The 17086-nt window shown below is 30.8% G+C and overlaps 1 protein-coding gene across 1 annotated transcript; it reads left to right on the forward strand.

Moving 5' to 3' along the window:
* Positions 1-8461: 8461 nt before the first annotated feature.
* On the forward strand, positions 8462-11605 carry LOC139512336 (uncharacterized). The gene is made up of 3 exons (XM_071299897.1): positions 8462-8572; positions 8704-8984; positions 9944-11605. The coding sequence occupies exons 2-3, from the start codon at positions 8780-8782 to the stop codon at positions 11422-11424; spliced, it is 1686 nt and encodes a 561-aa protein (XP_071155998.1). The 5' UTR covers positions 8462-8572; positions 8704-8779; the 3' UTR covers positions 11425-11605.
* The last annotated feature ends 5481 nt before the right edge of the window (positions 11606-17086 follow it).

The raw sequence follows: 17086 nt of genomic DNA on the forward strand, positions 1-17086 counted from the left end.
ACTGTCAAATTTTAGAAATACACCTTATTATTACTAAACAAACAACCCAATGATTAACAAAAATAAAAAGTTGGCTAAATGAGAATACCTTATTTTAAAAAGTTGGATAAATGAAAAGACATATCTCGATTAGTGACTATTTGAAAAAAAAGTTTTGCCAGTAAGGATATTTCTCTCTTATGAGTAAAAGGATATCTATATTTGGTATTAGCATGCATTGCAAGTTCCTGATGTCTGTAAAACAGTTTTCAATTGACATTGACCACATTTAATGGATCAGTGAACAAAGTTAAGTATTCATGGTCAAGTCCATATATCAGATACAAAAAGCAATAGATCTGTTATATTTGTTGTATTGCATGATTGATCCTGATCTCATTTTCATGGTTTATTGATCAATGTTAATTTGTCTTTTTTGTCTTTTTTTCAATTACTGGTAAGGAAAAGGGTAAACTATATTTTGTTTATAAGGTGTATGTACATATATCTTTTGGCAGGTGTCATCTGACCTTGACCTTATTTTCATGGTTCATTGTTCAATGTTAGTTTGCTCTGTTTGGTCTGTTTTCAGACAATGTAAGGATATCTGAACCATATTTCACAGTGTGGGAACGGAACTGTACGGTTTTCTAATAATTTGGTCATTCGGGAGACTGTCAAACGGGGCTCCGACATTTGCAAAATAACAAGTTGCTTGATGGAAACTTCGACGAACTCTTATGTTACTCTATAACGTTTCTGCTTCAAGTTTTGGTAGCTAAAACATTCTTTATGTAAATATGAACCAATAAAATAATAAGAAAGATATATGCATCCAAACGTTTTCCTTAGAATGGTGGAGCTCCGTGGAATACGATCAAAACTGTCACACAACAGCGATAAAAAATGTCAAATAAACATCGAAAAATCGATGTTTGCTACCTGAATTTTCACACGTACCTTTTCTGATATATAGTCTTACCTGTCTGAAAGTTTCAAAGCCATTGTCCCAGTAGAAATCCAAATATATTCATTTTCTCCATGTCGGATATTTTTATTGACTGTACAATCGCTTGCAAGTTTACTGTACAATCACTCGGAGCCTTCCTGTACAATCGCTTGGAATTTTTCTTTTCATCGTTTGGCCAACTAGACTACTCCAAAAGGAGGATAATCTACTTTACCTTGTTATGACTTCACGGTCCAGCTAAGAAGCAAGCTAGTCAAAGGTAATAATTTTACCTACACACTCATTGCATTTTGCTGTAATCCAAATATATTCAATTTCTCCATTAAATTTATTAAATACATTGCATATGCATTGCATTGGTTGTTTCTTGCTGTCCTATTATATTCATCTATAGGTATTTGAAATGAAAATAAGCACAAAACTAGTCATTTTGACAATTAAGATTCTATCAAGGAACCTTTTTAAGGGGACTTTTTCAGAGACAAAAACTAAATGTGTACAATAAATATAAAAAAGAAGATGTGGTATGATTGCCAAAGAGCTCTCCACAAGAGACCAAAATGACACAGAAATTACCAACTATAGGTCACCGTACGGCCGTTTACAATGAGCAAAGCCCATACCGCATAGTCAGCTATACAAGGACCCAAAATAACAATGTAAAACGAGAAAACTAACGGCTTATTTATGTACAAAAAAGGCTTATTTATGTACAAAAAATGAACGAAAAACAAATACATGTATGTAACTCATAAACAAACAACCACTGAATAAGTATACAAGGCAAAAAGAAAAGGAGAGTACAAAATATGTTTAGAATCTAATCTAAAATAAAAATGAAAATAATCCTCGTACAAAATAAATATTTATATATATCGAAAAGGTGACTAGATGCTCTGGAAGGGTAATTAGCCTATTTTGAATTTTACTTAATATATCATTTACCAGAAATTAAAAAAAAATAAGAAATACATATTTGAACAATACAACCAAGAATTTTTCATCACAAGATCGGGATATTGTAACTTGATAAAGGAATTCGAATGTGGAATGGTACATGGTAGCTAACTACGGATCCAAGAAAAGACACGTATAGGTCAATAAACATGATATTAAAATAAGAAGATGTGGTATAATTTCAAATGAGATGTTTGTTTATTACAAGCTATATATAGCTACTGGTAGAAAAAGCTCCAGTAAAATTAAATTTTATCAAGGATGGGAGAGGACTTGTTATCTGAAAGACAGAGAAAACACAAAATCCTTCAACATGATTTTTTTTTATATCAATGTCACGATTCGGGCTTTTCAATATTCCCAACTATAGCATCCGACGAACGAACGAAACAGTTTTTTTTTAGTGAGAACAACATTTTATCAAACTACATGTATGTATCTTATATATTTAGAACAGGTTTCCGTTGTAAGTCAAATATATAGATCCTTAAATTTCCCAATTCATAGTTTTAAGCAGGGACTTTCTTTACTAACATATAAAGTCTCTGTTTTAAGATAAAAAATATAATAATATGAATAACTTTATTGCAAAAAGTGAAACCCTAACGGGTTAAAATGCAAACATAATATACACAAGTGCATGACAAGAAACATATAATACATGATAACTGTTTTAAACAAGTCAAGTTGATAGTAATAATATATATATATATATATATTATAAGTATATAATTGACCAATGTGGACCTTATTTTCGTAATTCCATATATTGCTTTATATAGTCTACAACCATGATTAGACAAAATATCTTTATTGGGATCTAGAATAGTTTTAACCTTTTTCAACTGATTTTTATAGTTCGTTCGTATGTTGTACTGTTATACCACTGTCCGAGGTTAGGGGGAGGGTTGGGATCCTGCTAACATGTTTAACCCCGCCACATTATTTATGTATGTGCCTGTCCCAAGTCAGGAGCCTGTAATTCAGTGGTTGTCGTTTGTTTATGTGTTACATATTTGTTTTTCGTTCATTTTTTTTTACATAAATAAGGCCGTTAGTTTTCTCGTTTGAATTGTTTTACATTGTCTTATTGGGGCCTATTATAGCTGACAATGCGGTATGGGCTTTGCTCATTGTTGAAGGCTGTACGGTGACCTATAGTTGTTAATGTCTGTGTCATTTTGGTCTCTTGTGGACAGTTGTCTCATTGGCAATCATATCACATCTTCTTTTTTTTTTTACAGCCTTTTCGTGAGTAGTAAAATCACAAAAATACTGAACTCCGATGAAAATTCAAAACGGAGAGTCCCTAATCAAATGTTAAGACACATCAAACGAATGGATAACAATTGTCATTTTCCTGACTTGGCACGCGGCACTATCTTAAAAAGCTTGATTTAAAAAATTGTCCAGATATTTTCGAGCTGTAAGGATCTTGCATCAAACTTCCCGATGATATACAAATGTAGATATGTGTCACTGCTTTGGTGTCCTAAATTTCAATCTGAATATGGTACGATTTGTCGTTATTGACATTAGAGTTTATAATGTATTCGTATCATTATTTTATGATCGGGCGGGGAAAAAATAGATAATGATTGAGGCAAAGTAAGGCTCGTAAACTTTAGCTAGTACTATTATTTATACCATTACTTTCTAGCCTAAAAACATCTTTTGAAACATACGATATCGCGAGCAACTCTCAGCTGGTTTCGTACATTCACTAAAAATCTTACGACTAAAAAGTTGATCACAAGACTAAAAAGTTGATCACAAGTTCAACAGTGAACAATTCAGTATACTTGCTATCAATTTTACAGGCGAAGGATGACAGAATTGGACGGAAATGGTAACTCCTAGAAAACTAAATGAAATAAAGTAAAAAGATGAATTATATTAAAGCATTGTATTTGTCGTGGATATTCAACAACAATTAACCAATTCAACTTATTTCGTAACCAGACATTAATTAGTACCAATAAATGTCAATTATGATACTTAATTAGATTCATAATTTTAAAGGAAAACACTTATAGGAAAAAATAATAACACATACTAATATACTGTTAATACAGACATCAACGAAGTCATTAATTCGTGAATAATATGGTAGTTTGTCTATGACAGTTCGTAGACAAGACAAGACAAGACAAATACTTTATTAAAGTCTCACCACTTGTTACATATAAAATATACAGCTTTTTAAAACACAAATTAACAACAAGAGCCACTCTATAAAGAGTTATGAGAGACTATAAAACATTTTTTTTTTTTTTAAATTATAATACAAATACAACTTAAGTCAACTATCACGAATATAAAATACATTTTCGCTTTATTAAAATTTCATAGCAGATTTTGGCAGTATAAAATACCATATTTTCATTTGTAAAAAGAAATATAAATTTCTCATTATCAGACATATGTAAAAAATTCTCATCAACAATACTAGCATGGTTAAAAATAACATTACGAATCTCTGAATATACAGGACAGTTTAACAAAACATGTTTTTCATCTTCAACGTCATCAGTACAGTTAAAACATAATCTATTTTCAATATCAATATTCTCATAACGACCAGTTTCAATTCTGATGGGTGCTACACCGCATCTAAATTTTGCTAAAGCACTCCTGTATCTACCTGGTATATTAAAAATTAAATAATTTTCTACGCCATATACATTTTTAAAAATTCTATATGTACGTAATTTATTTTTATCATCTGACATAATCTTGTCATACCATTCTCCCTTAAATTTTTCAAAACATACATTTTCAATATTCTTAACTAAATCCTTGTTTAAAATAGCACCATTGCACAAATATTCCATATTAAGTTCTTTAAACTTATTTTTTACTCTAAAATGCCAATTTTTGACTTTTTTACATGTGTTACCCCATATAAACACTTTTTTATTTACTCTATCATCATTCATTTTATTAAAACGTGTCCAGTTTCTAAAAACACTAGTCCACTGTTTGATTTTACATGGCATCCAGCCCATGTCACCATACAAAGACATATTAGGCGTGTATTTTCCTACACCCATGAAAAAACGCATGGCTCTATTTTTAATACTATTTATACATGAAAAATCACGTGTTCCCCATATAGAGGCACCATAATCTATTACAGACCATACAAGTGTATCAAATAATTTTGTAAATGTACAATATTGAAATCCACCATTAGCTTTACATTTGGATATTAACAGACCCAACGATCTACTGGCGGCTTTAGCAACTGCTTTTGCCATATTATCATAGCTTAAATGCTCAGTAAACAATAAACCTAAATATGTGTATTGGGAAACAATATCTACATTGTTACCATTAAACAAAAATGAAAAATTTGATTTAGATACAGACTGTGTTCTAAAATGTACTATTTTAGATTTTTCTAAGTTAACAGTTAGGTCATTAGTACAACACCATATATTCAAAACATCTAATATTTTTTGTAAATCACTCTCATTCTCAGTGATAAAAACAAGATCATCTGCATATAACAACATGCTAACTTTATCATTTTCAATGTCTATACCTATGTTCAATTTCTTGACCTCATCAACAAGATCATTAATATAAATATTAAATAATAAAGGCGAAAGGATACACCCTTGTTTTAGACCACAATTTACGTCAAACCAATCGGTTAAGTTACCATTTACTTTAACACAAGCCTGTACATTGTTATAAAGAGAATAAAGTGATTTTAACATTTTTGAACTAATACCAAGTGTTTTTAATTTACAAAATAATAAATTTCTATTTATCCAATCGTAAGCTTTTTTGAAGTCAATGAATGCCACATATGTTGATTGTTTACGAAGTTTTCTAGTTTCTATAATAGTAGCCAATGTACTTAAATGGTCAACAGTACTACGTCCTTTTCTAAAACCATTTTGCTCGTCACATAAGAAGTCAATATCATCAAGCTTATATGTAAGTCGAGAGTTCAATACTCCACAATACAATTTGTAGGAAACTGGTGCCAAAGTTATACCACGGTACGACAAGGGATCTCTCGGATCTGATGTTGAGCTTTTTGGAATAGGCGTTATAATCCCTTTTGACCACATTGCTGGAACTTTACCAGAGTCAAAACAAATATTGAATACTCTAGTTAGTGCATTTAACATAGTTTGGTTCTTATACAATTCAACTGGTATTTCGTCATATCCTGGTGATTTACCATTTTTGGAACTTTTTAAAACATTAAATACTTCTTCCACAGATATTTCACAATCTAACATATCATCATATATAACATCTACATCATTTTCACATATATTTACATCACTATCATCATTTCTATTAAACATATTAGAGAAATCACACTTCCATTTATTTAAAACTTCATCTTTATCACTAGAAATTTGACCATTATCTAATTTTACTTCCATAGCAATATAATTTTGGCGCTCACTACCTACACCAATTTTTCCAATTTTTCGCCAAAACTCTTTTGGGTTTCCACACGAATTACTCAATTCTTCCTGCATGGAGTACCAATATTGGCGTTTTGCCTTTTGAACCGCTTTATCAAATAGTTTCCTTTTATTCACAAATACCTGTCGAAAAAACTTTTTCTGATTTTGAATTTTACACTTAATCCATATTTTTTCGGATGCACAAACGTCGTTCCATAATTCAGTTAACTCCTCACTCCACCAAGGTTTCTTACATCTCCTTCTTTTGTTATTTACGCCGTCGGATAAGACAATCACTTTAGATGATAATTTTGTAGACATTTCCGTTTTAATAACATTCACAAATGCATCATACATATTGTTAATCTTGTCTTGCGTTACATTTGAAAATTCCAAATTTTGAATAATAATATCAATATCATTCAGAGCAGATTCCGAACTGAGCCAGTCTTCTGGTATATTTTTGATGTCATATTTGGTTTTAGTTTTACGATTGTTTTTTGGTTGCGCAGCATTTTTATTACTTTGACTAAATTTCAACGTTATTTCCCAAGTCAGTAGAGAATGATCTGGAATTATTTTCTGAAGATCAAATTTACCATTAGCACATATTTGCTCTATAATTAAACTAGTTCTTGTAACTTTAAATTTGTTGAAAATATCCAGTATTTCGTACGGTACTACGCAGTAATCCACAACGCTCAGACCGCGGGTAGATACATAGGTGTAGTCATTTAATAGGGTATTTCTTCCATTTAAAATACAACAGCTAATATCTGTAAGAAATTCACAAAAGACCTTCCCATAACTGTTACACTGAAAGTCTACAACATGTCTGTCAGGAAGATTATCAATACCAGTGATTGAATCAACAAAGTCCGAACATCGGCTATTCCAGTCACCACATATATAGAAGGGGTTTCCTTGAGGAACAGTGTATACTTTAGTCATTAAGTTGTCAAAGAATTCATGAACGTTAACTGCACGTGTGGAATTTTCGGGAGGAAGATAAACAACACAGACATAAAGAACGTTATTGGCATTGGTTTTGTTCTCAAGTTTAAGTGTGAATTTATATTTTTCTATATACATACAAAACTTCTAGCTTGACATCCCACTTCGATTGCTAAAATGATTCTAAAACTCATATCTCACCATGTAATTATTAAAAACAAGATGCTGTTTTGTTGAATCTATATATAAATGTAGATAACAAGTAGACGAGATTTATTTTTAAAGATTGTTTAGGAATATAAGATTTCTGCTCCCTTTTGTATCAAAAATGTAAAAACAAAGATATGTGGATTGATTGCCAATTAGACATCTATCCAACTGAGTCCAAAATGACATGAAAATAGGAAACAATGGGTCATTATACCATAAAAGATCCCAACCGAAGACAAATGTGATGCAATCGAAACGAAAAATAAACGGTCTGATTATAACAAAACAATTTCAAGCAAGACATTTAACAGACAACAACCATCACTATCAATCGAAAATTGTTTTAATATAGATCAATCAATCAACCGAGTTCTTTAAAAAAAAAAAATAGTTCTGAAATAAACATCATCGAATATCTTGATTTTTGTATTTGTTCTCAGTTGAAATCTCCAAAATTTTATAAAAGTTTTAACTCTCACAGTTACCTGATAAAAAGAGTAACTTATGAGTGTCATGTGATCTCATGTGAATTTTCAATATTCAGCCGTTTAAAAAATAAATTTCTTAGTATGGATAGTAAAATTGGGTATTTTCTCTGGGTCGTTTAAATCACTCGAAACTAGGTGAGACATGCACAGAAATGATAGATATGTATTATAAATATAGAAAATTGAATATTTTAATGAAGAAAAAAAACTGTATCATAGACCCAAGCGCCTGTGGTCCCAGTATTAGCATAGAAATGGACTTCTGATATTACTTGTAATCATATTTTTTAATTTATACTTCTGTACTGGAACACAATTGTTACAGTAGTCCTATGAAATAATTTATTAGTATAATATTCCCAGAGTAGTCTCAGGTCTTCATCATGCAGCTGTAATTTCTAAACTTGTTTATAGCTTAGTAGTAATACGAATTTGTTTGTTGTTACCGTCATTTGACTTCGACTATTATTGTTTTGTGTCGTCATAACCAAATGTCACATGATCATGTCCATTTTCTTTGTTGATGATTTTTTCAATTACGTTCTTCATATAGGTGTGAAAAACGGACAGTTACACAGGTAAATGATTAATAGACCGTTTGATTATTATCACCTTTAATTGATTTGACATGCACCCTGATTGAAATATACAGTAAGACACGCCCTTAGGCATTTGTTTACATCTAACACGTGTTTTTTTGCTTTGACAGATAGACATGTTGAAACAAGATTGATGAGGACTTTAAATAGACGTGTGTAAACTGGTGTATAACACATCAGGACGGAATGGAGGGAAGAGAAGTGAAAACTCTAGTCTTCTTTGACTTAGAAGCTACTGGTTTGACCAGACCACGAATCACAGAGTTGAGCATGATGTCCGTCCAAAGAGAAGACCTTCTAAGAACAGTCGGTACACCAAGAGTAGTCAACAAAGTAACTTTATGTGTTAACCCACAGAAGTGTATGGAACCAGAGGCATGCAAAATTACAGGTGAGCAACCAAATTGATGGATATATTTAGTTTTATTTCTTAAATAATTGCATATATATTTATTGTTTTTATTTTTAAAACCATATCATTTCCTGTCCATTTGCTGTTTACACATGTATATTTTGTTATCTGTCAAAATTAAAGTTTGTATCATGGAGATCAAACATAACAAACAACAAAGAGAAAATGTAAATGATAAAAGTAAAAAATAAGTATTTAAATTAAATTGGTGAAATGTTTTGCCCCGATGAAGAGGTATATAACTCATGTTGTTCTTTAATGTATCATGAGTATGGCATTGTAACTTCAACAACTTAATTAAACAAGTACACATTTATCATATGCAAAATAAAGATTATAAATAATCAGCGACAGATTTGAGCCCCCCCCCCCCCCTGTATAAAGAGCTTCATAAATGTATTTGATAACTGCATATATAGACCATATAGATTATTTAAAAAGTATCATACATGTACTATCACTAAAAAATTTGGCTTTCAATGGGGCCCCAATTTTTCAAATCCTGGATCCCACCTTATAATAAACATGATAAATTTACCAATTATTGTTTGTAAACAAAATGCAATGAGATTTCACTAGGCGTCACATGCTAGATGTATATTATAAGAATGCGATTCTGCAAATGAAAACAACAAATTTGGAAGAAAAAATCAGAACTTTTATCATGTTGATAAATCCTTTTTCTAAAAAAAAAAAGGAGATGTGATATGATTGCCAATAAGGCAACTCTCCACAAGAGACCTAATCAGCAGGCAAATGACACAGAAATTAACAGCTATATGTCACCCTATGGCCTTCAACAATGACCAAAGCCCAGACTGCATTAACTTCATTTTTTATTAAAAAAAAATTTACATTGTCAGAGAAACAGTGTTTGATTAAAAAAACGGGATTAAATTCTTGTCTTCTATTATTTATACCTCATTTTCTTTTTGCAGGTCTATATAATGACAGTTTAGAAGATCAGACTCCATTCGATTCTAGTGTTACTGACACTATACATAACTTTTTAAATAGACTGCCATCGCCTGTGTGCTTATTGGCACACAATGGTAACAAATATGACTATCCACTTCTTTTGAAAGAATTGCAACGTGGTGGTAAAATTTTATCACCAGAACTTCTCTGTGCGGATTCCCTCATTGCATTTAAAGATTTGGATGGATATGTTCATCCAGGTGAGAAACCAAAATCATTTGATGGCTCTTCATCCCAGCCGTCATCAAGGGTGACAACTCCATTGGACTCACTCTTGCAGACTACAGATTTGTCTCAGTCTTTAAATTTAAACAGGAAGACACCTCTAGGTCAACCTATTCCTGAGACAGCTTGTTCAAATATGAAAGAAAAGGTAAGACAGTTAAAACGAAAGTGTGATGCTAGTTTTGACCGTGGACCAAGTGTGGCTAAGGCAGTTAGGAAGCGTTTGTTCCAGTCAGACCCAATCGATATAGCAAGTTTAAATAAAGAGGTCAAGTCAGAGAGTGGTAATAGAAACTTTGCTGGTAGCAAACCATCAACACTTGAAAAACTAGTCAGTGCAAAACGATTTAAACCAGAAGTTGAAACTGTCAAAAAACGATTAAATTTTGACTCAGATGAGGACGATGATAGTACAGATTCTAGTCTTAATTGTAGCACCGATTATGAAATGTTGGAACGCAACAGTGCAATACCGGTAAATGGCCATGCAATCGAAGAAAAATCAAATTTTACATGTGATTTTAATGAAAACGTGAAGCAAGGACCAACTTCATATTTTTCCAACCTAAATTCTCAGGGCAGTTTAAAAGATGAAGATCTAGTGAATGCTATAGAACAAGTAGAAAATAAAGTGCCAACATTTGGAATGGATGGACTTGAAAGTGAAAGCCCAACCCACTGTCCAAATTTTGTTGATGTTCCAACAACAAGTGATGCCATCTGTGTAACTCCTAAAAAAGCGGAGATTATACAGGTAGATGTTCAAACAACAAATGAGACAACACCGGTTAAAAATACTCTACCTGTAAAGTCAGAATTGAAGTACACACCAGTAACTCAATTAGCCAGATTTACCGAAAAAGTTCAACTTAACACACCAAAGTCCTCAAGGATGAACGAACAGTTAAAACAATTAAGTGCTGGATCAACTGCAAATGTAGGGAATCACTTGTCGTCATCATTTAGTGCTTTTGTAACAGCTAGTTACAGTAACACAACAACAGTGAACTCGAGTGCGTTTGGATTTCCAAAGTGGGTGTCTTATAGTTTGCCAAACATTTACAAACGTACCTTTGGATGTGAACCAGCGATATCGCACACGGCAGAAGACGATTGTAAAGCGTTATTGCAGTGTGTGAAACGTAAATCTCCAGACTTTATACGATGGGTTGATAGGAACTCTATATTGTTATCCAATTTGCAACCGATGAGTTGATGAAATATTTTGTTAGATTTTTAGGAAAAATTTTGTATTTTTTTAAATGGTTGAGCCATAAAAGTTGTTGATATTTATTGTTTTTTAGCTTCAAATTTTACATTGTTTGTATTTTTATATGCATTTTCAATGATCATGTATATGTTTTTTTTATAAACAAAATGTACATGTATATGTTGAATTCCCATCATGTTTTTTATTAGACATATGAAAGGAAGACAGGTACTTGTACATGATGCGTAGATTTGTCCTGCAATTCATTGACCATTTTAGTTATTTTGATAAAAAATATTTGAGATATTCATTTGATATAATGTACCAATATATCCATCATGTTCTTAATGTACATGTATCCTACTTCTTTTATAATAAGAAACCACTATACATGTATCTGTCTCACATTGATAAAGTTAAAGTTATAGTGCATTATGGGTAACCGCGATCCAACTCTTTCTATAAAGAATTAACAAAGGAAGGGAATATATAACAGGCTATTATTTGAAGTTGGAATTATTTTTAATTATGGAATTTGCTTGATTTCTTGTTATTGAAATTTTTAAGAAATTCCATGTTTATTCTGTACTGAAATGTTCTGTGCTGCGCACAACACTTTCTATTACAAAGAAAATAGTATATTTTTAATAGAATGTACTGTGCCGCGCACAACACTATCTAACCAAAATATATTGTATGAAAAGTGTTATTAACCGCTCAAAAGATCATGATACCAAATAAACATGGAATCTATTAAAAATTTTAAACACAAGAAATTATGCAAATTCCATAATGAAAAATAATTCCAAGTTCAAATAATAGCCTGTTATATGTTACATAAAAAAAAAATAGGAATGAGTAGAAGAATATATATATATTTGAAAGACAAAAACAATAACTATACATGTACAATGTACATGTATATTTATTGTACATGTACATGTACATTTACATGTATATTATTTTAGGCAAATACAAAATACCTTTTTCAAAACAGGATAAAACTTGATAGTCAATACTAAAACTATTTTTCAAAACAGTTTACTTAGCACAAATAATTATTAAATGTTTGTTTTTTAATGTACATACAACTCTGTATACATGTGTAATACAAATTAAGATTAAAAATTCAGTCCAAATTCACTGAAGACAGTTTAAAAATGAGAAAATATACACTGAATCTGAATGTGCATGTATATTATTTAAAACTAGGAAGTATCATCTATGTACATGTAGCATGGCTACTTCCAATTTGAACAGAGTTTTTTTAGTGTTTCAGCACATTTTTTATTAGATTGAGTGACAAGCTTGACCAATTTTTTATTTGTTTTTGTCTAAGATCTCTTGTTTGGTTTTTCTATTGTTGATTTTTTTCACAACACATCATTTTCAAAAAACACATACATTGTCAGACATATTTGAAGAGCACCTTTTCATGCATTTAGAGAGTGGAGAGTTTTTCCAATAAAATGTGCAGTAGTATTTTGTATACAGATAGAACAGTAGTATGCATCACATGCATTTATTCCTAAATTTATACAATTTATATCAAAACAGTTTTAATGACCTATTAATGGTTCAGCTGAGTTAAAAAAAAAAATGATAGTAAATTTATGACAGTTACGTACACAAGAAAAACATCACACTTACACTATGCATGATATTGAACCCCTAAAGAGTAAATTTTTATGAAACACTTGAGCAATAAAACATTTTCAGATTACAATTTTTATTGGTAAAATTATGGATTTCAAATTTATACAATTTAGCTTTTGATTCTTTTTTTGAGACAAACAATTGGTCAAGATTGAACGCTGTTTTCTTATAAAAAAAAATTATGCATGTGTAGGATTGAAAACTTTAAAATTTGTTATGATCAGCATATTTTGTTAGTTAAAGTTGAAAGGGGAGATAACTACATAATTTGTTAAAGTTGAAAGGGGAGATTACTACATAATTTGTTAAAGTTAAAAGGGGAAAAATATAGCTACTTGAGGTCTCATTACAGCAAGATCAGTTGTTGATTTTTACTTTTATAAATATATAGTTTATATTGATAGTTGTTACATCTGTAAATATTCATACTTATTTATTATTTATATCAGAGACATATAATACATATATATGTCTCTGTTTATACATATTGGTTAGTTTATATATATATATTGTTAGAGATGCTTGTTTGTTATTATATACCTGCATGAATGTAGATGAAATTTACATCTTTTAATGATATTTTTTAAACACAAGTTTCTACTCTTTTTATATTGATGTTTACACACAAATTTTCTAGTTTCTTTTTAAGTTTACTTATTATTGGAAAAAACATTTAATTTTTGAGAAATTTTAATCTTGGTTAAAAAAAAATCTTGCTTGATCTTTTTTATCCTTGAAATGAACAGATATTGAGACATAAGATTTTTTTTAAATTCCAATGTATCCTGTAATAAATATACTGATTTGTAAAAATCAGGACAGTGTTCATTTCAAAAGAGTGTGATTTTGCATTTTCAGTGGCATTTAGTTTTCTGCAGTTAACATGTATATTAGGTTGAGAATGTTCTTTCATTTGGAGTTTATAAGTTGCATATGTACATGTACATGTAGCATGCATGTTAGAAGATTTTAAAGTTTTAAAGCTATTAAGTTCATTTTTCTTTTGAAACTACAATAAACATTTCAAATTTTTTAATAAACAAAATTTTGGATGCTAAGAAATGCTGCTATGAAATACATTTTAATAGATCAAAAGGAGTGACAATAAAACTTATGAACACCTATGAAAATGTTGAAATTATCAAACATTATAATAGTGTGAAGTTGTTTGACATTTGAACTTGAACATTTTTCTGTGTAGTACATTTATTTGTACTTTTTTCAACAATACAAGTGCTAATTGGCATTGAGTGACATTTATCACAACAAAAGATTGTAGTAAACTAGTATGAAATACTCTCATCAATATGATGGCGGGAACAATAGTCCAAGAATTGTAAAACTGTGATAACTTACCAAATAAAAAGTATTTTATGATTATTTGTTTTTGTTTGTTGATTTGTTATATGCAGACAGGTCATTCATGACGGCTACCTCAGGCATAGATTAACTTAGCTGTATTTGGCAACACTTTTAGGAATTTTGGATTTTGGATCTCAATGCTCTTCAACTTCGTACTTTATTTGGCCTTTTTTTTAACTTCTTTGGATTTGAGCGTCACTGATGAGTCTTTTGTAGACGAAACGCGCGTCTGGCGTATATGTAAAATTTATTCCTGGTATCTATGATGAGTTTATTTAGCATGTCATAAGATGAGCTGCTTTGGATAGAAACTGACTGTATGCAAATATATTTGGTTTAAAAAAATCTCTGTGGAAAATCTGTAAATGTTTGAAAATAAAACTGTTATCATGGTTATAAGAACCCTACCAGACATACCAAAAAATCATATCTTATTTTATTACGCATATGACAAAAAAAATCAACAACGAAAAATGAAAAAGACGATAGAGCTAACTGCTTTCAACAAAACACTTCACAGTAAAAAACAAACGTTCAGCAAAACAAACCCAACCAGATATAGGACTTTATCTGTAAAATGTTATTATATTTAAAAAAAAGTGTTACAAATTTATACAGGAAAATGAACTAGCTAACTAACTACACATTTAAAAAAAAATTCGCAGCTTCATGTTTATGTCAACCACCACCTATATCTGGTTATAAATATGGAAATTTATTAAGGTTCTAACTGTCATTTTTGATAAACACCGTGTATCATCAGTACACCGGATATAGGTACTAACCAAGTGGGCATGATCGATTTTGACCTTACACGGTAACGAAAATCTTTGTTTTGCTTTATCAATATTCAATGTACATTTTTCAACATTTGAAATTCCTGCTCCCAAATAATTTTCACATCGATTTTTTTCTATTCATAAAACAACTTTGATATTCTAATAAGAACAATTAACTTGTACATTTGCAAATAGTTGTGAATGTCAACACCAACTTTCAATTTCTATACAGTTGTTGAGACATTTACATGTGTTATCTGAAAGAAGCCTAATACAGGGCAAACGTATTAGTTACCAATCACAAACCTGCCTGTGATTACTTATTCCTTGAAACTTTTTGGGTAATAAACGAGTATGAAAATAAAGTTTTTGTGTACGGTGTACAACAACTTAACTATGCACCGTACATAAGGATTTATGTGGTCAGTTAAACACTGTACACAACTCTTCTTTAGGGGTAAAATATCGTAAAATAACATATGTATGAAAGATTTCAGTTCCAATTATTGAAACAGCTATATTTATTACACACACACACACATTGACCTTTTATCAGAAACAGAGTTGCAATGAATATAGAATTATTTCGGATGAGACGAGGGCCACCTTCTTTGACATGTATTTGCACATGCTTTTACAATGTTTTAGTAATCCCTCATGTTTTGGGAAAATAATGAGACATCTCTAATCATCAACCTACGCCCAAATCATTTCTTAAAACAGCAATTATATTTAGATTGAAGTACACATAGATATTATGTGAACAAAACAAAGATTTTCGTTACCGTGTAAGATCAAAATCGCTCACGTCCGCTTGGTTAGTACCTATATCCGATGTACGATGATACACGGTGATAAAGGGACTTATTAATATAAATCCACTAATACATTAGTTGACTCCCAGTTGAAATTTACCACTTATTTTATGGGTACAAAAAATGACTGGCAAAACACCAATTTGAATTTGTTTTGGTACCGTTATTTAATTTTATGACTTTTATAAAAGTTTTTCTGGTAGCTATATATATATATATATACATCATCAAGTAAAATTCACAGTTTATCTTTAGATGATTGAAATTTTAGAATAGATACAAAAGGAATTAAACTACAAAATATATAGGTTGCATTTCTGTAAACATAGACAGTGCAATATCCCATTTTGCGGCTAATACTGTGGCAATTTTAATCTGAAGTTTCATAATAAATTATATTCGAGAATGGAAAGCTGATATGCACTTCTATTTTATTCAAACGTCAAAACATATGGCTATGCGACATATTTTCAACATTCATATGCCTTGAAATTGTTAGAGTTTAAACTTGTACTTAAATTCTGTTCTACCCCTACCTCCACTTTTTATAAGACCACAAAACTTTAAAAAAATTGGTCATATATTGGTGTCGTCTTTGTCGTCAGCGTCATCATCAGCGTTGTGTCTGAAGACGGATGATTTCCTGATAATAACGTTAGTATAAGTAAACAGAAATCAATAAAATTTTAACACAAGGTTTATCACATAAGAAAGATTGGGATTGATGTTGGGGGGTTTGGTCCCAACAGTTTAGGAACAAGGGGCCCAAAAGGAGTCAAAATAAGTATTTTTCTAGTTTCCAAACAATAACTTGTGAGTAAGTGTATGGATCTTTCTGAAATTGTACCACAAGGTTCCATCCCAAAAAAAGGAAGTTTGAGATTAATTTTTGGGGTTATGGCCCAAACTGTTTAGGAATTAGGGACCAAAAAGGGGCCAAAAACAATACTTTTTAATACTTTGTATAAATTGCTTATTTCTTAACCAATTTCAATGGGGTTACATTCTTGAATTCTTGGGGTTCTTAAATATTCTGAATCTAAACGTGTATTCAGC

Source organism: Mytilus edulis, chromosome 2, assembly GCF_963676685.1.
Source record: "Mytilus edulis chromosome 2, xbMytEdul2.2, whole genome shotgun sequence".
Lineage (NCBI taxonomy): Eukaryota > Metazoa > Mollusca > Bivalvia > Mytilida > Mytilidae > Mytilus > Mytilus edulis.